The sequence below is a fragment of the Myripristis murdjan genome, chromosome 5 (assembly GCF_902150065.1).
Source record: "Myripristis murdjan chromosome 5, fMyrMur1.1, whole genome shotgun sequence".
In the NCBI taxonomy this organism is placed as follows: Eukaryota; Metazoa; Chordata; class Actinopteri; order Holocentriformes; family Holocentridae; genus Myripristis; species Myripristis murdjan.
The window spans coordinates 3,292,609-3,315,133 of record NC_043984.1 but is presented as its reverse complement, the minus strand read 5'-3'; the positions used below and the strand labels follow the sequence as shown (position 1 = coordinate 3,315,133).

The 22,525-nt window shown below is 40.8% G+C and overlaps 1 protein-coding gene across 2 annotated transcripts; it reads right to left on the bottom strand.

Moving 5' to 3' along the window:
- Positions 1 to 865: 865 nt before the first annotated feature.
- On the bottom strand, positions 866 to 22,327 carry slc2a1b (solute carrier family 2 member 1b). Of its 2 annotated transcripts, none has more exons than XM_030051660.1 (10): positions 21,933 to 22,327; positions 12,852 to 12,947; positions 7,665 to 7,825; positions 7,189 to 7,429; positions 6,762 to 6,924; positions 5,856 to 6,043; positions 5,480 to 5,584; positions 5,054 to 5,155; positions 4,711 to 4,918; positions 866 to 3,954 (listed from the first exon to the last, which is right to left on the bottom strand). In XM_030051660.1, exons 1-10 carry the CDS (start codon positions 21,945 to 21,947, stop codon positions 3,776 to 3,778), a joined length of 1,458 nt encoding a protein of 485 aa, XP_029907520.1. In that variant the 5' UTR covers positions 21,948 to 22,327; the 3' UTR covers positions 866 to 3,775. The 2 variants fall into 2 exon arrangements, with proteins under 2 accessions (XP_029907520.1, XP_029907519.1); XM_030051659.1 differs by having other exon boundaries at positions 866 to 3,956; positions 4,715 to 4,918.
- Between the last annotated feature and the right edge of the window lie 198 nt (positions 22,328 to 22,525).

Sequence of the window (22,525 nt, the reverse complement as noted above, 5' to 3'; positions counted from 1 at the left end):
ACACTTGTGTTTAAAGCCAAGCGTTCCTTTGAACTAGTTGATCCTGCCCAAAGGGGTTCAATATGATAGTGGGTGAGCGCAAGATGGAAGCAGAGCCTACGTCGGTCCAGGGTTCCAGTGGTGAAAGCTGCTCGGCTTTGCTCTACCCTGGAGGGTCTGTCTGTCTCGCTGTCTGTCTACGCTGCAAATGCTTGTGTGCTGCCGTGTGATCAAACACATTCAAATGCCTCTATTTGCCCAGATCTCTCCTGTATCTCATTAGCTGCCAAACTGCCCTCAGCGACCTTGAAAATGTGTTTAAAATTCACAGGGACCAGACCTGGTTTGAGTGGGTTTGACCCTTGTAAAGCGTGTCTCTCCTATTGTTATTCACCGGGATTAAAGGAACCTATCCAGGGGAGAGTGAGCAAAGTTCATCAAATCTGTCCTATAAAAATGTGTCACAAATCAAATGGCAATATAGTACATTCATCTCTGACAATTGGTGTATTGCAGGTAAGGTAAGGTTTTTCATTTTCACCTTAGATAAGAGTGGATGTTGGTGAATTATGAGGGAGGGCTGAGAGGAGAAATTGAGGATTCAGTCATTCTGGGGTCTGATTATCTTTTTTGACTTTGCCATCTTCAAAGCCTTCTTTGAAGCCAGAGGATCACATCTGGCCCCACTGACAGTGAAACACACACATGCACACACACACTTACACACAATTTTTGTTTCCTTGGTAACTGTTAGCAGGTGCTAAGAAATAAATAAAAACCTTCTTTTTTCATGTTTTTTTTTCCATGCTCAAATGTGCAATGAAAATCTCTTATCATTACCTCCAAAAAAAAAAAAAAAAAAAAAACGCTCTGCAGAAAACATTCATGTATGCATGATTTGTTTTATTCAGTCATCCATCCACATACATCTTAAACAAGCAGAGAGAACCATCCAGCAAAACTGACCTGGAGGTTCATATTCCAACATCATACACACGTGCGCTATTTATTACAAACATTTTTATATATACTGTGCACTAAAGTGAGAAAACACTAGTGAATGCATCTATTTATCACAATCCCACCATAGTTTATGTAAAAATCTGAAATAAAACTGCTTTACCTCTTTCTTGCAACATTTTCTTCAGGTATCAAATTGGGGGAATAGGAGGCAGGTGTGGACAGTAAATGCATATAGAGATGTACAGCGCTGGAAACTAATCATTCATTTATGAAATAGTTTCTAAAAGTTAAATAAATGTTCAGGGTGCAGCTGGAGTATGTGTAGGATTTATTTACACCATGCTTTTTTTTAGGCCACCAACCTGTGCTGAGGAGATTTCAGAAGCTGCAGAATGCTTCATCATGCTAACAGGCTACATGGGTTTCAGATTAAATGCCCAAACTGCATTGTAAAAGTATGTACATAAAATACAGTTTTGTTATTTGCAAAAGATGGCAGTTGGTACTGTAAGTGCATCTTTTTTTTGTCAAATATAAGTCAGCCACACAATACACATTAATTAGACCCAGTAACTAACAACGAATCATGGAATGATTACAATCAATGTTGACTCCTGGTTTGTGTTTGGATCTGTGTCCCCATTAGCCCATGAATATTACCATATACACTTAGGACTGGCCTGTGTGTATTAGATCAAAGACAACTGCTGCCTGGTAATATGTTTTTATACAACAACTCAACAGATATGAACAAATCATACAATTCCATTTCAAATATGTTAACATCAAGTAATCATTCAGCAGTATTTCAGTCTCTCCTCAGTAACTGTGTAAAAAGCAACTGAAACACATGAACACGCTCAAGATTTTTTCTTCAGTGACAAAACAACTATCATTGTGAAGAATAAAGTGCTGCTAAAAAGATAATTTTCCTCAAACACACTGAAAGACAAGAAAAGTTATCCAAATAGCACAGCAGTCACAGACAGTAACTTTTGCAGCTAACAGTAAGTGTCATTAGGCAGAGCCAAACAAACTACAGAGATATGACCAGCTACATCCAAGAGAGAGAGCGAGTCAACAATGCAGAGTTGAGAGCACAAAGCACAAAACATGTTGTGGAATAACAAGTGTCCACTTCTAAAAAACACACAATGGACATGGAGTGCAGGGGCCGCTGAGAGTAAAAAGCACTTTCAGGAGAATAAAAACCTTGCACAAAGCTGAGAGCCACATCATTCATTTTGGTCCCCATTCCTTTTTTTTCTTTATTTTTTTGGGAAATGATGCCTTCTGCTCCATGGGTGGGTGTGACAGAAGAACAGAAGTTCTCATTTGTGTGAAAAGATCAGAACTGCCTCGAGGCCAAGTCACTGGACTTTGGTCTCTCCACAGGTAATCTCAACACAAAAAAAAACATTTGAGTGAGGATCCTCCCCTGAAAGAAGAGCTTTCTGTCAAGACCAGGGTGCATGTGACCTGAGACTGGCTCCAGCGTGACACAGCTGAAAGGAACATATTACTACACTGGAGGCTTGATCGTTTCAGACAGGCAACTTGAACTCAGAATGTACTGCTTTTGTGAACTGAGTCTGGTTTTGTGTTGAGATATGCCTTCAGTCAAACTGGCTGCTGTTTATGATTATGAGTGTGTAATCTCATATCATACAATAAGCCTTATGTGATTTGACTAATCAGCTTCATTGCCATGTTCAGCCCCGAGACTGGTCTGAGCAGATATTGATCTTGTACAGTCACATGATTCCATTGCCATATAAAATTCATCAAATGTATTGCTTAAACGGAATAGAATAAAAATACATGAATAAGTTTCCTTGACGCATTACCTGGTAACTGTTCTGCATTCATGGCCAAAAATAGATCTTGTTAAAAAAAACCTACATTTTAGATTTTATATATTTTCAGTTAGAAAAATCGTATATTTTCTATCATTAAAAAATTAAAATCTTATATTACAGGAGCAAAGATATAACACACATATGTATGTGTGTGTGTGTGTGTGTGTGTGTGTGTGTGGGTGGGTGTATTTACATGATGTGCACTGCTTTCCAATATTTTCATAAGGTAAATAAACAGATCCTCACAGCAATGCACTGATATATTGAAGCCTCTATACTGAGATATCTAGGAACTCCTCCCGTACAAAAACATAACCGTTCCTTATGACAGAGCATAGGGCGCCCTCTGCTGGAGAACAGCAAGGAAGACGTCATTAAAACAAGCTTTGCAGACTCTGCTGAACCATAAAAAAAAAGAAATTTTGAACAGTGTAAATTCATCCCTAGTTTTAGCGGTCTTTAGCAAGCCTACAACAAACTGAATGTACTGTAACAGGCAACAAAGAAAAGTAACATGAACATAGTAAGGTGTGGAAAAAGTGAAAAACAAAGCAAAACAAAATACAGACAACAGACAATCAAACAGGTTTGATTGATGTTGACACCCCCTTAAAAACCATCCTCTTTCTATCCTCAACCCCGTTCTCTGCACTGGCCACAGGTCCTAGTGCCCACCAAATCTGGGTTTATTCATTTAATATGAGAGGCACAGCAGAAGGCGTCAAATAAAGGAATCATGCAAGGCTGCTCGGTGCTTGGTCTTGACGCCCGAAATGTGCTGACAGTGTGAAAGTTATTCTACCAGTGTATACGTCTACTTCTAGCCAGTAGACCCCTTCTAGTACCTCTTTGGACTGAGGTACAGGATTTACGGGGTGCAGGAGTTCTTGTCAGGGCATGTGCAGATAAGTGAAGATGTAAAGAAATCAAAGCCAGTCCCTCAGAGCTCAGAGCTCAGAGCTGAGAGTCAGCTCCTAGGCTGTTGAGCTCTTCCGGAGAGTGCTTCTCTCCCCCAGTGGCGGATGACTGGCGGAAACCGGCAGAAATATCGTCAAATGTCCGGCCCTTGGTCTCCGGCACCTTGAAGTAGGTGAAGACGAAGAACAACAGCAGCAGCACAGTGAAGATGATGAAGACATAGGGGCCGCATAAACTCTGTAAACAGAGGCAAGCAGAGAAACAGTGTAAGAAATAAAAAATAGTAGTAAAACTGCTCGGTTAGTAAAATCCATTTTATGCATGGTTCAGTGTGGCAATAAAATGCTGTCTGTTTTGTACATTAAAGGCTGGCTCTTGTGCAAGTTAGCTGCCTTTCATGCATTAATCTGAAATATCTATAACACAGTATAACCCAGGGATACCTACACCCAGAGGTAATAATTCTCCCCCAGTATTTAAATTCTGACCAAGACAAAAAACTGAAAAACATTGTTGGGTAAGATCTGCTAGCTATAGCTTTTTTGCCTTCATTTTGACAGACACAGGGGAGAGACAGGAAAGACTGATGGATGACAAGTCATAAAGGTGAAACTTGTCACAGGTACATGGCATCCACCATAACTAAGTTATTTTATTGATACGATGCTACAACAGGCAATACCAAAGTAGCATGACTTGCTGCTGTATAACATGAGGTCAAACATGCAATGCATCAACCAAGTTGCTTGCAGCTTGAGAGCAGGGCCGGTATTTGTTTCAAGTTGATGGGTGGGATTTTTAGCATCAAAACACTTCTATTTAGTGTGAGGGGACTGGTCCAACACAGACAACTACTCTCAACTGTTTTTAAAAATCTTCCTGTGATTGTCTTAACTTCTTTGACAAAACTCAACTATCTGGTTCTAAACAAATAGTCAGAACTATTATGGGATGCAGAAGTGTTACAGTGTTACGGTGTTACAGTGTTTACTCACCGCTACATACTGGAAGCACATGCCCACTATGAAGTTTGCAGTCCAGTTGGAGAAGCCTGCCACGGCAAAAGCTGAAGGCCTGGGCCCCTGGGAGAACAACTCTGCCACGATGAACCAGGGGATGGGGCCCGGTCCAATCTCAAAGAACGCAACAAAGGCAAAGATGGCCACAATGCTCACATATGACATCGACTTGTGCTTGTCCTAGGAAAAAAGAGACCAAGAATGAGTGAACTAACTAGTATTTATCTTGTACGAAACTTAAGACAGAATCTCCCAGAGAGTCCCAGGCTGGTAAATAGCTAGAACCACTTTTGTGCTTGATCATGAGAGACGTACCAGCAGAGCCAGGGCAATAGTCATTAGGACGGCAGAGCCAGCCATTCCCAGCAGCCCGATCAGGTGCAGAGACCTGCGTCCTGCACGTTCTACTACAAACAGCTAAAAAACAAGAGAACAAATGCGAAAATTATGACAAAGTATGTCCTACAAAATAATATAACAGATTATAAACAATTAACAAAGTGCTGCAGTGGTTTACCAAGTGTTTGTTTTGTTATCACCTATTGCTATACAATAGTCATTCAGCCATATAAACAACTTGAAACTTGAAATCTTCTACATTTGCTGGTTTAAATGTCCAGTGTTGGATAGGTCTTTCTTTGAGAAAACCTTATCGAGTATACAAACTAACTCTCTCCATGGATTCTTAAGTCCCTCTCCCATTTATAATGGCAAAAGTTAAAAAGGTTATTCTGGACTCACCGACACCACTGTGAAAGCTGTGTTAACCACACCGGCACCAATGGTGGCATACACGGGCTGCGGCACTTCAGCCTTCTCAAAGATACTTGTGGAGTAGTAGAATACCTAAAGTACAGCGACAACAAAGTTGAAGCATGAGAGAGAATTACACACCCTGAAGCAATTTAAGTGCATCAAGGACAGCAGCTCTGTAACAAACATCTCTTAACATTTCTGAATTGCAATGGACATTATATGTAAATCTCCATCTTGGATGCAAGGAAAACACATTACCCATACATGATAAATGTATTTGGCTTTTATTCTGTCTACAGCATCTTAACAGTGGTATGCATGGTGGTGAACAATGGTATAATGTGTGGGCCTTTAAACTCACAGCGTTGATGCCAGACAGCTGCTGGGAGAGCTGCAGGACAATGGCGATGATGATGGGCTGGCGGTACAGCGGTGAGCGGAACAGCTCGGGAATTGTCACCTTCTTCTCCCTCATCATCTGCCGGCTCTCCTCCTTCATCTCCTGCATGTCAGCACTCACGTCTGTGGTCCCTCGTAGCTTCTTCAGCACTTGGATGGACAGAGCGACAGGAGGTCATTCTACAATCTGAACTTCGAGTCTCAGTTGCCATTGCCAAATTCAGTTACACTTTCCTTCTTTAAAGAGGAGATGTTTTTATGAGAGATCTTTTTTCCTGGCCCGGAGCCCACCCTCTCTCTGTGGTCCTTCTCAAGATTTGGTCCTTTCCCTATTATCTCTCTTTTTTGGAGAGTTTTTTTTCCTGCTATGAAGGTTAAGTCAGGGGATGTTGTCCTGTTTTTGTTGTTGTGAACTTGTGAGCCTGCAAAGCCTTCTGACACTATAAAGTGTGATTTGAGGCTCTAAATTAACTTGGAACTATAAGCCCCTTGGATTTTGTGTTTCTCTGCACAGTTTATTATTTTGTTTTCTCTTTTATTCTGTATTTTGCTTTGACATGTGTACAGTCAGCCACTGTCAGTTGATGGTTGTTTTGAATTGTAGACCTGAAAAAATGCTGTTTTCAAAATGTTAATCCATAATTTTTTCTTGCCTACAGAAACAGTTTTATTCATGCAATAATACACTGATATGATGAGGAGGACAAGTGCCAACACATTCTGGCACTATGATGTTAAACTATACATTCTCATAGTGAGTACTGTCTGTTGTTCAAGCAAGGCAAAAGTGGTTAAAACTTAATCCAGCCCTTTCAACAGAGAACTTGGTGACTTCTCACTGATTACATGCATGTGTCTGTGAACTCACCGGCCTTGGCCTTGTTCTCCTCATTCTTGTTGATGAGCAGGAAGCGGGGACTCTCGGGGCAGAAAGGCAGCAGGGCACATTGCAACACAGCAGGGATGACGGTAAAGCCCAGGAGGAGTGGCCACAAGGTGGCACTGCCCATGATAGATTTCAAACCAAACACCTGCAATCAACCCAGAGAATAACACAAATGAACGATCAGCACAGCTTGGAGCACAGCTCGGTGTAGAACTAACAAAATTCATGCCATCTGATAAACACTTTTGTCCAAATCGCCTTCCAAAAACATGAGCACATGATTTTTTATCATTGGTGACCTTAGCAGGGCCATAATACATGACTTTCTACAAAAAGCTGTGGTTACATCGTTTTAGTTAGTATGTAAGTAAGTTATTTAGCAAAGGTCTAACTGGCGTTTTCCACCCACCTGTGCCATGAGGATGCCAACAACAATGCCAAGCTGGTGGAGGGTGCCAAGGGCTCCTCGTAGGGCTGTGGGGGCAACCTCACCCACATACATGGGTACAAAGCCTGTGGAGAGGCCTGAGTAGAGGCCCACCACAAAGCGGCCAATAATCAGCATCTCCCAGGAGCTGCTCATCTTGGAAAAGCCCATCAGAGCAGCAGCAGCAAAGGCCAGAACATTAGCCATCAGCATGGAGTTCTTTCTGCAGGAAACAAACCAGAGCCACAGGCATTAGAGTTTAATTCAGACAGGTCACACTATAAAAATATCTGCAGCGTAAATTAGAATATTTACATGCTAATATTCCATATCATATCAAGGGTGTCTAGAAACAATATTTTTCAGCACCATATCTTTGGCACAAAAATGTAACAACCAAATTGCTTTGACTTTTTGCAATTACAGCTCTAACTGGATACTTCTGTATTTCCTGTTACCTTCCAAAGCGGTTGACAAAGAGTCCGACCGAGAAGGAGCCAAAGATCCCACCAACTGAGAAGATGGCAACAGAAATGGACCAGAGACTTGTGAGGGTGGTTTCGGTGATGGGGTCATTGTATCGCTCAAACCAGGTCTCATTGATAAATGTCTCAATGATCTGTTACAGGGAGAAGATAAACAAATATAATCGTTTAGTATAAATAAAAAAAAAAAAAAAATTAGATTTTCCACAGGACAATAAACTGAATCATATTGTGGTAAATCACACTGTAACACAATCACGTTTATATTGTTGTAAATGTGAATAAGCCCTCCGCAACACAAATACTAGGTGATGTTTATATAAATTTGCCCACAGGAATTAATAAATTCAGTATCACATTTTTACTGTCAGTATTATTATTGCTGTTTTTTATGATATTCGTAGTAGTATTTCTGTTGTGATTACAGTTACAAAGCTGGTCAGTTCATGTGCTTTATCCTGTTTCCTTGCTATAATGTCAGTGTTTGTCCAGTGGAGGGCAGTACTATATGACTATATCCTGTGCTGAAGCAGCCAGGAAGTTAACGCACCAACCGGTTTCAAGTTTCTGCTCCCCCTCCCTGCTCCCAGTGTGGATGACTATGTTGACAAACACACGCCCAGATGAGCTGGTGACAGGGGTGAAGTGGCTGTGTGCGTGTGTGTGCTTTCGTGTCTGCGTATGTGGTGAGTAATTCCAATACTCAAGTCTGCTTCATGGCACAGTGACACTTCTCAGATGACTCAAAACTCTGGACATCCCCCTGAGCTGCATGCTACTGCCCACTCCCCTTCCACTCGCACCCACTACCACTGTCGTTCCCCAAATATCAAAACTAGCGTCTGTCATGTGCCTTGGTGATAGTATAACACTACGTCTGTACCTAACAATATTTGTTACACAGCACTCAGCAATTAACCTAATATAGAAGCTCTTGTATGAGCTACAGCTGCAGGGGGGCATTCAATCAAGATGATGAAATGGCACTGCCCTTGACCCTTATTGGCCTCCTTAAACTACTTGTCTACAGTAAGGCTGTCATACGTCAAAGATTTTCCTATGGCTAAGGGATATGCACAGCATGACCCGGTGAGGCCCTTAACGCAAGGCTCAGGTTGTGTCCACTATCAGCTTACATTCACGAGACCTTAACTCCCTCTCATGATATGACAAGTTTGTAATCACATACTGTCCCCTCACTGTTTATCCCACCCACCATAAATTACATATCAGCAAAGAGCCACCAGCATAGGATTCAAAAGCAGTTTGGGCATAATTAAAAAGGAAATGCTCATCATTAATTCCCACCTATACGCTAAAACAGTGGTTCTCAATTTGTGGGTCGTGGTCAAAAAATGGTCTGCAGGTTGATTCTGGGTTTACTATGGGCAAAAAACTTTATTTTGAATTTTAACATATCAAGTGAGCAGGACTAAGATTAAGCTAAGTAGATACACAACATAGCCAAATGCAAGTATGACAACTAATATATTTAACTATGAAGATAACATGACATAACAACCCATGGTCAGACTATAGTTCATCCTTTTCAGCAAAAGCAACTAAATATTTTGTTGTTTTGTTGTTATTGTAAGGTCTATCAATGATTTATTGCTGATAAAAGAGTTTTGGAGGCCTGACTTAATCTGTAGTTGCTGTTGCAATGGCTTTTTATTTTATCAGTATTAAGCTCTTATTGAAATTTTATTTTATTTATTTTGTGCTTTAACAATGCATGAAACAACTGTGTATTACTGCAATTTGTATTTTAATAAAACTGCAAAATAAAATTGAATGGCTTTTATACTTGTGTAGGTCAATGACTAAGGACTAAGGTGGACCCTGAAGCCAGACCAGTTGAGAACAACGGAGAAAAAAGGACATTTGTTTGTTTGTTTGTTTACTGTATTTTTATATTTATTTGAGCACTGCTTGTGAGAAAAGTCACAGCCATTAACAAGAGGCTACAGACGAGAGTCTGGTGATATTGCAAAAATAACACCTTCACCAAGTAATCTGACTGGGAAAGAAAGGACTAAATTGCATGGCTGCTCCTGTTAAATTACATAATCATTTCATGTTCTCTCCCTACTCTTTTTCTCAGCAGTCCAAACCACATGCTGGCTCTAGCCACACAATGGAACAAGCTGTCCATTCATGCTATCAAGGCAACCACACGTGTGGACAGAGCTGGCTGGTTGCTGGGCTGTCAAAGGTACGCAGAGTACTTAACGTGCATGGGAAAAACTACCCACTTTAACAAGTGAATTCTTGCCCAGAGCGATTGACACTAACTTTTCTTCAAACCATCGGGAAAAACAAATTCACTAGTTTTTCAAGGCAATTTAATTGGTTGCAGCAAATTTCTTAAAACAATTCATGTATAATAAATAACTGGTAAGTATGAGCAGCAATAGCCACTATGACTGAATACACAAAACATGCCACCTGCAGAGGCCCAAATTTCAGCAGAAACAACAGAAAATGGAAGGAAAAAGTTGTTAGAGCGCTGGACACATTGACTGATTCACAGGTGATCTCTTGCAATAACTGCTCACAGATTACCACTCTAAGATTCAATACATAATTCAATTAGTTTTGTTCTTGTATTTCTTGCAGTATGGAGCTGGCAGGGGGAGCACAGGGCAGAAGACCAGAGCAAGGCCCTTGAGGGACCATATCTAATCAGAGACTCTCTTGCATAGAGCGTGGCTTACGTCACAGGAAGCACCAGCATCACTCTCGCCTTTATCACACACTAATGCAGAAGGGAGTTGGTGATAATGAAAAGTGTTGCTGCTCTATAAAGTGGTGTTAGTAATGGTATAGCCTATTAAGCAGTCATTACCTAGGAAAAGATTATGAATGTATGTTGAGCAACACTACTGTGAACCTTTCCTCTGTACTCCCATTCTTTCTCCAAAACAGCTGTTGCATTGATTGAACTGTGGGCACATGACACTACTTAGACCTGTTTGAGTGTGTGTGTGTGTGTGTGTGTGAGAGAGAGAGAGAGAGAGAGAGAGAGAGAAAGAGAGAGAGAGAGAGAAAACTAAGCAGGGAGTTGGAAGGGGATAAAGTACTGAGAAGGCAGGTTTATACTAGCCCAGTGTGTGAATGTTAGTAAACATACATTTTTGCCCCCTCCCTCTCAAACTGCAGCCCCTCACCCAGCCTCACACGAGGCACCTTGTGAGCTGAGCTCCATGAAGTCTTACACCTACCGTTTTGGAAAGCCATAGTTTGTGTGGTTTTGCAAAAACCTATATAACCTATAAACATATTCCTAAAACCACAACGTTTGTGAGGTTTTGCAAAAGTAGCATATCCTCCTCTACATTAAATATTCTGAAATGCCATGCTGTATTTTAGTTACTTTTCATCAATTACCAGGAATGGTTTCCTATTATTGACTTACATCTCTGCTTGAAACTACACAATTTTGCACAACTGTATCAATGGTTAAAATTTCCCCTGACATTATTATGTTTTTCTCCCCTTCAAGACTCATGTGGATTTAAAAGATGAAACCATTTCATTTCATTCTAATTTTAGTCTAAAACATGAGTGTAAAACGACGAGGAATCCCGTACACTGAATAACTTGCATTAAATATTTATTGTCGTGACGTTTCGGTCCTCAGGCCTTCATCAGACAAATCTAAAACATTAAAATCTGATGATAGCTCTGAATGTATGATGATGGAGGATTTGCAGATGAATGTCTCTGTGATGGAGCAATAGGAGGCGGGCATGACACAGAGACCCAGTATACAGCTGCGACTGTAGATCACTGTGACAGAGGCAGTCAGTCACCAGCACAGGAGTGGAGCCATGATATATGCCAAAGGTAAATGAAAAGGGCAGGCAGATCTCTGGACTGCCTCGCAACACACTTATGAACTGTGGACAGATAGCTGGATAGCCGCAGCATGTGTTCAGACAAAGGCTGATACGTGCCCGGCTTGGCTGAACCCTTTTAGTACACTGGATGCGCATGTAGGGCCCTGTGATTTCCACGATGCAGAAACGCAGACGGAATAATGGAATTTGAAGTATGAAAATGCAATCATCAGTAAAACACACCGTTGTTGCCAATATGTGGATGTGGATTTTTTTTTTTTTTTTTTTTAATTTAATTTATTAAATGTTTAAATCTGCTGCTATGGTTGACTAATGAGAACATTTGTTCACTATGACCGGGAAGCTAAGACAAAAATCAAGAAAATGGATTGCTGAAAACAAGGAGAAAGAAGTGAAAAGAAGCAAAAACTGCCAGCAAAATATTGTCAATATCAGGTTGTTTCAGACACTGACAGAGCTGGGTTAGACCTCTTTATATAGGCTTTTTTTTCTACCATTTTTTTGCACTGATAAGGGGAAATGTGCCTGGAAAATAAAAATTCAAAGGGGATTGTGTATACCTTCCTGACCTCTCCTGTTGAAGCTTTAGTCCTACGAGAGATGATAAGGTATCTTAATTTCATTGCCTCTCCTCATGAGAATAGGAAATTGCCTGCAGCCTTAATTTAAACTCCTCTTTGTGAAGAAAACTCATACACAATACAGTACAGAAGTAATGATCTTCAAACTGATTCATTTCACACATACACAATTAACTTCCCTGTGAGGTTTATCAAGCCTGTGCCTGGTAAAAGTCTGCCAAGTCAGGACACATCCTTGAGCACGGAAACACTTTCTACACATGAATCAATGAGAGTCTTTTAATGGAGATGGCCTTGGACTCGACAGGCCTAAATGCTGCTATTATTAGTTCTACCCTCCGTTTAGGCAGTGGGACAGCAAGCACCGGGGACATGCAGACTGGCAGACAGAAGGACCTATCTGGCAGTGTACCCTCCAAGTTCCTCTTTTTTTCTCTTCTTCTCATTTCTCTTTTTCTAATCACACCATGCCAATTATGTTTGCAAAAAAATCCTTAACCTTATCCTTTAAACCTTTTGTTATACCAAATAAGTGAGGCTGAAACAAACACCAAACTTCATATCAAATAACTTTAATCTCAAATTATCAACTGAGAAAAGTTTCATTATACTTAACCTCCTGTCACTCATTGTGCTCTGCACTCATCCTATGCAGCAAATCCTAACATTTGCCATTTGGTCTGCATTACGTGTACATGCACACACACAAGACTCACCTTTTGAGGGGCATTGATGACACCTGTGTTGTAGCCAAACTGGAGAGAGCCAATCACAGCGGTTCCCACAGCCAGCATCAGCTGGAAGGTCATTTGCTACAAGAGGAGAAAGAATGGAGGAGATATATTGATACTTTATCACCTTTATCATCGTCATCACCTTTCTAATTTCCATGCCTATCCAGTTTACAACTGAAAATGTGATAGACTGACATTGTTCAGGTTGCCCAGTATCAAATTTTATAGATTTATAGATTGCTTGTTCAAAACCAGTACAATGAATTCAGTGTTAGCTGTATCTAGTAAATGCTTGACATCAACCTAGCCAACCTAGTGGGCTACATTACACAACATGGTGAGTCTGGGCTGCCCAAAATGGATGCCATACAACATCCAAAGGGGAGGTTCCAAAAGAAACAGAAGGAGAAAGCCATCCTCAAACTCTCAAGTCAGATTTAAAGGGCAGTAAACTGAGGTGCATTAAGACCACACATCCAACAGCAAGTTTTAATGGGAGGGGGTCAGGTTAAGCCACGGCCTAACCCACATTATTGTCCATGTTCCTGTTATTCTAGAAATCATTTGATGGCTGATCTGAGCACAGCCCAGAGATCACTAGAGATTTTTGTCATACCATGAAGTTAACAAACCAGAGCGGACCAGGACAGGCTGTTATGTCTGTTTGCCCCCTTATAGACATACAAACAACGGGTTGGAGCACAACTCAGGACACTTCCTTTCTTTTACCCCAAAGTGCTACTATTTGCACTACGTCTACCACTTTGTAGTTGTTTAATTTGTAAAGAACTTAATTCCAAACTAATTTACAAAGTGCAATGAAGAAACAAGCAAACAAAGCAAAAAGGCTCAAAGCAGAGATCTGTAGGTTCATTATTATTTATTCCTGATACAGAGTGGACAGTAAAGTTTTTAGTTACAGTTACTCTGTCAGTCATTGTCTGTCAGGGTCAGCCATTATGGAGTGACCAGTTTTCAGGTTTTTAGTGTTGTTAGCCACAGTGATTCACATTAGACCACTTCCTCATGCAAGGCCAGCTCAACAGTTTAAGTGTCAGTAGTTTTGCTCATTAAAAGACTACCCACCTCTAACCACACTGGTAAACTGAAGCAACTTTTCAGTTTTTGGAGTGTTTATATTATGTTTGTAAAGATGACTGAAAGGTCTTAAGATTAGTGAGAGCCCCTCTATGATAACAGGTCATGGGTTTGATTTCAGCGACAGACAAGACATTCATCCTGTTGAACAAGGCACTGAACCCATAGCTGTTTCTTGTAAGGATTTCTGAACTCTGGATTTTTATCTTTTCATCCATCCTACTCATTTTCTGAAGGCCAACCTGATTACAGTGATTCCTGCTCTAGTATCTTGATGAACTGGCCTGACTCCCCTGAGAGGAAAACTCACATGGAAACTTTCAGGCTGGGTCTAGAGTTTCCATTTGCACCACAAAAAAAGGAGGATACACAGAAACAGCATCATCAGGTTTCAATACAGGGACTATGCTTAGAAACGATTTGAAAAGACTGTCCATGCTCCAGGCTACTGTTTATTTCATAGCATTTTTTCTTGGTGAGAAAGGTTGCCTGGGTAACACAAGGATTTAACATTTTTGTGAATGCTAGAATTCCTTCCCCTCATGGTGGAGGGGGAGGGGAGCTGAAAAAGCAAGCCCTGTGTCATCAGAAGGAGCCACTCCAGCATGTTTAGCTAGTGTGATGCTCATTTGTGGAGACCCAAAAATGGGCCGGGTTAACAGACCCAAGGTTCCACCTCCAGTTTACATCTGAGCCAATAAGAACTCTCACTGTGAGGTGCTCAGGGTCACAAAGTCCACCAGAGGACTGTTTAGCTGCAGGATATAAACATGCACACAAGCACATACACTAACACACACAACATAATATTGTGGGCTGGGCTCTTAAAGGAGCCAAGTTGCCTGTGAGCAGACCAAGCAGAACTGATGTCATTCTCAGAAGTCATAGCTGTGTGACGCCTAATGAACAAGAACCAGCAACAGGTTCCAGTAAAGCCTCTATTGTTTAATTCTACAAATAAATACTGCTTATGTACTTTGTCTATGTGCTCTCTCCAGTTAATAGAGTGTAGTGCCCTTTAAGGCAAACAGCCGAGATGATTTCCAAATACTCCCTAAATATGGATGTCTGAGTCCAGCAGCTGAGGGCCGTCAGGCTGGAGAAGGCAGGGTCTGTTGAAGAGGCATGAAACACTCCTCTGTGACATCTTTACCTTTAACCTACATAAGAGAAGACAGTTCTAACCCTGCCCTTAATACAAAAAGACATGGAGTTATAAACCAAGTAATTGTAATCACAAAGGTTCATTTTGATTTCAATTCAGGAAGAGGTTTTCAAGAAGTTCAAATGTCATAAAAATGTCATGCAAAATTTCAAGCCTTCATGAAAGATGCAATAAAATCCTTGATAAATTCTTGATGGTATTCTCTTCCGTTATGTCTATTTTTTGATAGCATGCATTTTAGATCGATTCAGTTCAACCCAAACAAGGAACGGCGATCAATACTTAGAAGAATCAATACAACAACTTAGAAGAATCAATACTGAGTCAATATCATACTTTGAGAACGATACCAGCACTAATGTTTTTAATAGTATAATAATTTTAACAGTAATCACTTGATACATTACTCACTTGGAATTGTTACTGTAATGTAGCCTTAATGTTTATGGTTAATTAACTATAACTTAGTGGCTCTCTGCTTACAGGACTGTAAATGAAAGTCAGAGCACATAATCACACCATTACAGAAGGACATTTAATACAACTACTCTACTCTAATTTGTTTTTTGTAGGGATGCTTTGTTTTCTACTTGAAAGCCAAATATCACTGCTGCACTTGTAACTCAGTTTTGCTATTCTAATGTCACCTGCATGTTTAAATACTGAAACACATGAAGTTTCTGTTGACTTGTTAAGGTTTATACAAGTGGGGATTTCTGTTTATGTCTTATTAAATCAGTTATTGAGATTTGTGAAATTTTCTGGTGTTGGTCTTAACTATCAAAACTATGTTATCGTGACATCTCATCACAACCTGACTCAGACTGAGAGACTGAATAAACAGGCAGACAGACATTTTTCCCCCACCCACCCCCTACCATCTTCCTCTCTTCTCCCAAGTAAGAAAGTGGGTACAAAGCTAGTGACACACATAGTGAGTCTTGCTCACCGGGGAATCAATTCTGTTTCCTTACAGATGATGGCAAATCAAAAGGACCTGGCATCACACTAATTATACTTTCCAAGCTAATCCATGCACATGCAATTCCTGATCTGATTGCAAAAGCAGGTGTTGAGAGCACTCTAAACACCCTGCTCTGACCTCAAATGCGACTTATAATAGCTGACAATTTGCATTAGCTTACAATCCCCAGATGCAAGAGGCTTAGTTCTGAAAAGTATGTAGTTGGCGACAGAAATATTCACAATCTAGCGATCAAACATGAATTATGACAACAAAAATTCAGCAGATCGTGAACCATAATATAAGCAAAATTTTGACAATTAGTTGTCAATGTTGTACTTGGCAATGGCTTATAGGTTTTTATATTAGGTCTAGGATCAGTAACTTTGTCCATAACAAGGATGTGATAAGAATATCTTTGGGAAACTAGCCTATGAGACCTAAAATGACAACTGGTAATATTTTCAAAATGTATCATCCAACTGTGGATGTAGGATAGAGAAACCCCTCTGGTTGGACCTGTTGAAAGCCTGGTAGAGCAGCATTTGGGTGGTGGTTGATAGTAATTTCCCACCCTGTTCATGAAAACCCAGTTGTTCAGCTGGAAAAGTGAGTCAATGTTCAGTGGTCCCACTGGTGCATTTTTTTTTTTTTTTGTAAACTGCATCTTACACTTCAGGGTCAACAAGGGAGGCTGTGGCTTTTCACTTGCAACCCAGCAGTTCATTAAAGTTTCTGACATGTTGCATCAGCCCTTTAACTTCTGAGATCAAACTACTCTTGCGTGTGATATCCTGTCTTCCTATGAATTTGATTCATTATAAACATTTCCTCTTGTTTCTGAGAACTGCTGAAGACTAGTGCAAATGTTTCCTCTTTGCCTCTGAACTGAGAAACATGTGACGTAGACACTGGATGAATTTAGCCTAGTCATAGTGATACAATCCCAATAATTGTTCTTGCAGCTCTAGTCTGTCTCCGCTCTTAACATGGTAAACACTGGCAACTGCAGGCCTGATAGGGAAACTATTTAATTCAAATATGTGTTTGGTTAAGCCATTTTATTATGAATTATGGCCTGTTCAATCCTTTATGGACCAGTGCACCCACGCAACTAACTATTCCAGTCACATAGATGAGCTCAAGGCATTTTTATTGGATTAAGGGCAATAAAGGATAGAATAGGTTTTCTCCAAATTAGGCTTTTAGTGTGACCAGGTAAATATTTAGGCTTTCATTTCAGTGTTTGTGTTTGAGCTTGGCCTTCTCCAACATCCCAACAGCGGAGAAACCTCTTCACATGAAGTTTATCTATGAAATGAGTCCGAGCTTGAGCAAACACATAAAGCAATCCTGGGTCCACTCTTGCGAGCACGGAGCATACACACCACCAAGTTATTACCTGCAAATCCAAGGTAACCAAATGACATCTACTTCAGGCTGTGTGCAAACACCCTACCAGGAAACAGCAACTTAAAATGTGATGTGAAGAGTCAGCTGACAGTGTGGTCACAGTGAACCTATTCTGTAAACAACAAGGAAAAGGGTTGGGCCACAACAAAGACCTTAGGAATGCCATTGTGCTGAAATGCACACTTCCATGTAAATGCAAGGCTTAGTATCTTCCACTACTGACCGTAGGGTGATTAAGGGAAATAACAACTGATGTCAATCAGCCACAATGCATCAACATCTTTTGTGTGTAATCTTGTTTTAGGAGTGAAATGACATTTTCTTCTGCAGTGAAAGTGGTAAAGATAACATAGGAGCTGAGGGGAAATAAAACTGAGAGGAGAGCTGCTGGGATACATACTAATTTAAAACCCAAGTAATGTCTGGAGGGTTTTCTTTGGTCATAACATTTAGCCTACAGATAAAAGTTTTGATTACACACTTTTATCAGAGTCTAAGTAACAACAACATTCTTACTCCTTTATAGTGAGCATAGTAATCCATAAATTTATTGTATTTTCAAGTCAACATTCCTAAACATTAAATAATGTTTAACATATTTCCATCAGCCTAATGACCACTCTTGGTACACCCTTTTTGTCACGAACTAGAACCATGTGCAGTCTGTGAATCATCACAGCCAGACCATCAGAATATCATTATCAGAGTATTCAGCAGGTCATGCAGTGGCGCACAATTTCTAAAGCAGAAGCTAATAAAGCTCTGGTGTTCAGCTCAGCTCAGTTCCTCTAAGCTGGCAGGTTCCAGGCGGTTGGTGGTGGCCTACGCAGCAAGCATCACGTCCCTGCAAACTCTATTCAGATGTCTCAGGTAACACAGCTCTGGGGAATCCAATATGACCCCACCTCCTTACCAGTCTGTCCCTCCTCATCCTGTCCGGTGTACAGTGGTTTCACAGCTGAGAACACCACAGACCTGGTTGAAGTGGTACATGTAAAAATAACTCTTAGCGCTTGTTATAAACCCTTCAGAGTATAGGAGAGGACTGTAATTCGCGTCATCAGAATAATTTAGTTTGAGGGAGCATACCACTGTCATTTAGATTTACTGTGCATTCATTACTGTGTACTGTCTCCAATCATTTTGCAATGCATACTTGTTTTTTTTGTTTGTTTGTTTGTGTGTTTGTTTTGAAAATAATCAGCCAAACTGAGCTTGAAGCATGTTTATGGGGGATTATTTCCTGGCAGAGACATCCGATTTTTCCTGTGGGTGTCAGGTGATTGACAATAAGTAGAGGGTAATATAATGTGCACGCTGATATGAAAATACTATATTAGGCTTCATGTTTACTGTGATGGACTATCTGGCTTGGGCAATTTAAAGTCTTGTCTTACAGGGGTACAATAATAAATGTCTTCTTCTGAAGACAGCTGAACTATGCCAACGGTGGGCAAACACAACCAGGAACAATGTGAAGAGGGAAAAGAGAAAGCTGAACATACAGGGCGGACATAGACTGAGCCTCGAAAGGTCAGATGCAAACATAATACTGCATTAAATCCTGATTCATTAAACCTACATAATCTCAGCTGTCTGAAACATTAAGTTAAAAAATCCTCCAAAAGACAGTGCTGGGGCCTGCTTGTCGGGAACTTCAATAGTTTTATCCAACCTTTACATCCATGTGAATAGCGATTAGTCATGGGGGTCAGCAAAGTGTGCACAATGGCATCCAGTTTCTTGAATTAAGTCTAGGCTCATGGTTATTTGCCCATTTCAATTAAAACCCTCCTAGATCTCTTAATCCCAACTTTTGAAGCAAAGTCTCATTAGGTCTCATTAGAACATGGCTGACAGTTACACTGAGGGACATACAGAGAGGGGTAGTCATGCAGAGAAAAATAAAACTACTTGACTGTCTTGAGGAGGGCAGAGGATGGAGAGGAATTAAGCCTGCACGAGGCAGGCAGGAGCTGCTTGTTGGCTTCATACCCCAATCAACGTGCCTGAGCTGTCAGCTCTGTCAGGAATCAAACGGTTACAGGCTGTTTCACTCACCACAGATCAGGTCAACTGTATGCTTGACCCCAATTACCATTATTATTCCTTATCCAAGAGAATAAGAGGACTGACTTGAGTCTTCAGTCCCAAACAAAGCCTACTGTTGTTCAGAATGAAGCTCTTTAAGAGGACTAACAATGTAAGATTAACATGTGTTCTGCGTAAATGTTTTGAAGGAGAAGCAGTGTGTTTAGACTGCCTTGTGAGCATATAACTGCATGGGAGGAGTGAGAATGTAAAAGGCAGGCTAAAATTAAAGCAGCAGTGTTCTGGTAGAAAAGATGCCTGAGTCTCTTCTGTTACCTGAGCAGATGCAGCCTATTGTGAGAGAGCAGGACCACACCTTACTAAAACAATGATCACCCTGGCAAATTTTCAGACGGACATTATTTGTTGATTAAACAACAAAATTATTGGTTATATACCGAGCCAGGGTGAGAGTTTTTGTTGTATTTTGTGTATCCTACCACTCCCTACATCAACATACTGTTGTGCGAGTGAAGCTGAAGTTTCCACTGAAGTTTCCACTTTCCTGACTTCCAGGCACGCATCATGGAATCACTAAACAGAAGCCAGGTATGAAAATCCTGATCACGAGATGTTAATTAGCCTGTGTCTAAGAAGACTGTGCTCAGCTGCTATATAAGCCCAAACACACACAAACAGCTCAATGCTGCTGGAAGCAACTAAACATGGAGGGGATGATGCGAGCAGCAAGGGAAGGAAAGAGTCAAGGCTCTGACCCATAGCCCCCCTCCCCACCCCACCCCTGGTGTTTCAGACAACTGTGTGTTCCCTTAGCGGTCTCTCACTCTCTCTGGAAATCTTCAGAGTCAGTGTCACAGTGGGATTTGGGAACAGAGAAAGACATTCCCATCACGTCCCCAAAAAATCCCTCCAGCTGCAGGGGCCATTATAAGACAACATGCATGGTGGAAAAATAGTATGGGGGGTGAAGAAAACAAAACAACAACAAATGGAACACATGTTTGACCACCAGAGCAAACTGGGAAGAAGCTTTTGCACTCTGCTCAATTTAACTAATCACCGAATACATCAGCAAGAAAGCAAGAGGAGGAAGTATTAAGCCTACATGTCCTACTGTAGTGTATGACAGCGTATGCAGGCTTAAGAGCAAGCCTGCCGAGGATGGAGTCAGTCATATCAAACACCAGATAAGTCACTTTTACTTTGTGAACAATGCGCATCATCATTTTTAACTAGGTCATATTACAATAAGATAATAAGCCTGTGAAAGGCCTGATATTCTAGCCTGGAAAGGCAATTTGAATCCAATTTTGACATGAATCTGGACTTGAAATTAATGTTAGATCAGCACATTAATGGTATGATGTGAGAACATCCTGATACAAACAGTACTCACCCCTGGACTAATAGTGTGTACTAATCAACAAATATAAGTTTGTAATACCAAACAATAACGTTATAGTTAACTTATCCCACTTGTTGTGTTTTAACTTTTATTTTATTTATTTATTTTTTCATCACTTTATTATTCCTGTAATATTTCTACATGAACTCATAGTTCTGCTGGGAGACCTATATACTACTTTTTACGTTTATTATGGGATTACTACATTTCTATTATGTAACAGAAGTATGCATTAGTATGTGGAACTGGCAGGTTGGATGGTATTAAAACTCAGGGGACATTAACAGTGTGATAAAAGACAGAAATGGCTCATGTCAGACCGGGAGACTTGGGGCACGTAAGCCACGTAGTCTATCCCGAGAGCAGACCAGCGTAAAACTTGGCTGTGGGGAGTGTGACATATTAATGCGTCTAACCCCCCACCTCAACCGCCACACACCCACCCACCCGGCGGGCAACATGACAAGACCAACGCACCCGATTCACAATGTCCATCCAATATCGTAGTTAAAACGCTAACTTTATATGAATGCTGTACTGATTCCATAAGGGATAAACAAAATACCATGAAGTGTCACACGAACAGTCTAAACTCACTGCTCAGCAGCATACACTTTTACATGCATACAATTTTATAAGAATAGCGTAGCTAAACCACAGCAGGTCGAATAATACCATAAAGTCTCCAAAAACTCCAAAAACTGTTTAGTACCGCAAGCACACTATAGGTCAATACCGACAGCATAGCCTAGTAAACATTAAAGCAGTATTACAGTTTTGTTTCGTCACGGCACATGTGTAAGTGCCTCATGGCTAAAAATATTTCCTCGCTGAACCCACTGAACTCGTTCGCTGACGGCCACACATTGACAGCTCTACGGTCTGAACACAGCCACTGAAAGCAACCCAACAGGTTTGGCAGGATTAAAAACAGCTTTTGGTAGTATGAGTCATCGAAATTATTACCTTTCCCGAGTCCATGGCTGCGTTGTAACTCTATAATTAATACTCGACTTAGTCTTTCTTTGTCCTCTTCTCTTTTTTTGCTCAAAGTTGAAGGCGACGGAAGAACTTCCTGAAGGGTCTCCCCCTGCTTTTTGGCCGCTCAGAAGTCACTCATTTTGTAGTTTCCCGGCAGAAAATTATGTCAAATTTTCAAAATTCAACGATGCAACTGCCTTTTTAAAAACGCGTGCTCTTCTTTTCCTTTTTCCCGCAGCTTCACTTGAAGTTGGCTCTTCTTTTATTCTGTCCTCGCGCTGGTATTTCTGGGATTAAACCAGCTCTTCGTAGCTCTTTAAAAGTCTTCCCAGAGAAGGGTGTTTACTTCTACCTGTGAGACTGTCTAGAAACGTTATGTGCAGGAGACATAAGCCGGGTTAGGTTAATATATTTCTCTGCTGACGCAATTTTTGGGAGTGTGTCTACGCAAGGAGGCCCGTCCTTCCCGTCAGCCAATCAAAGCATCTCTGTAGAAAAAGCCAAAAGCATGCTGAAAGGCTGGCGGTAGCCACGCAGGAGCTGCTGCTGCACCCCCTCATCTATATGAATAGTTGAGA

What these genes read in the sequence shown, in the direction of transcription:
- slc2a1b (XM_030051659.1), bottom strand. An exon ending in TTGGCATCCTCATGGCACAG is followed by an intron (nt 6,925 to 7,188) that starts GTGGGTGGAAAA and finishes GGTTGATTGCAG; the next exon opens with GTGTTTGGTTTGAAATCTAT. An exon ending in CTATTGCCCTGGCTCTGCTG is followed by an intron (nt 4,919 to 5,053) that starts GTACGTCTCTCA and finishes CTTTTTTCCTAG; the next exon opens with GACAAGCACAAGTCGATGTC.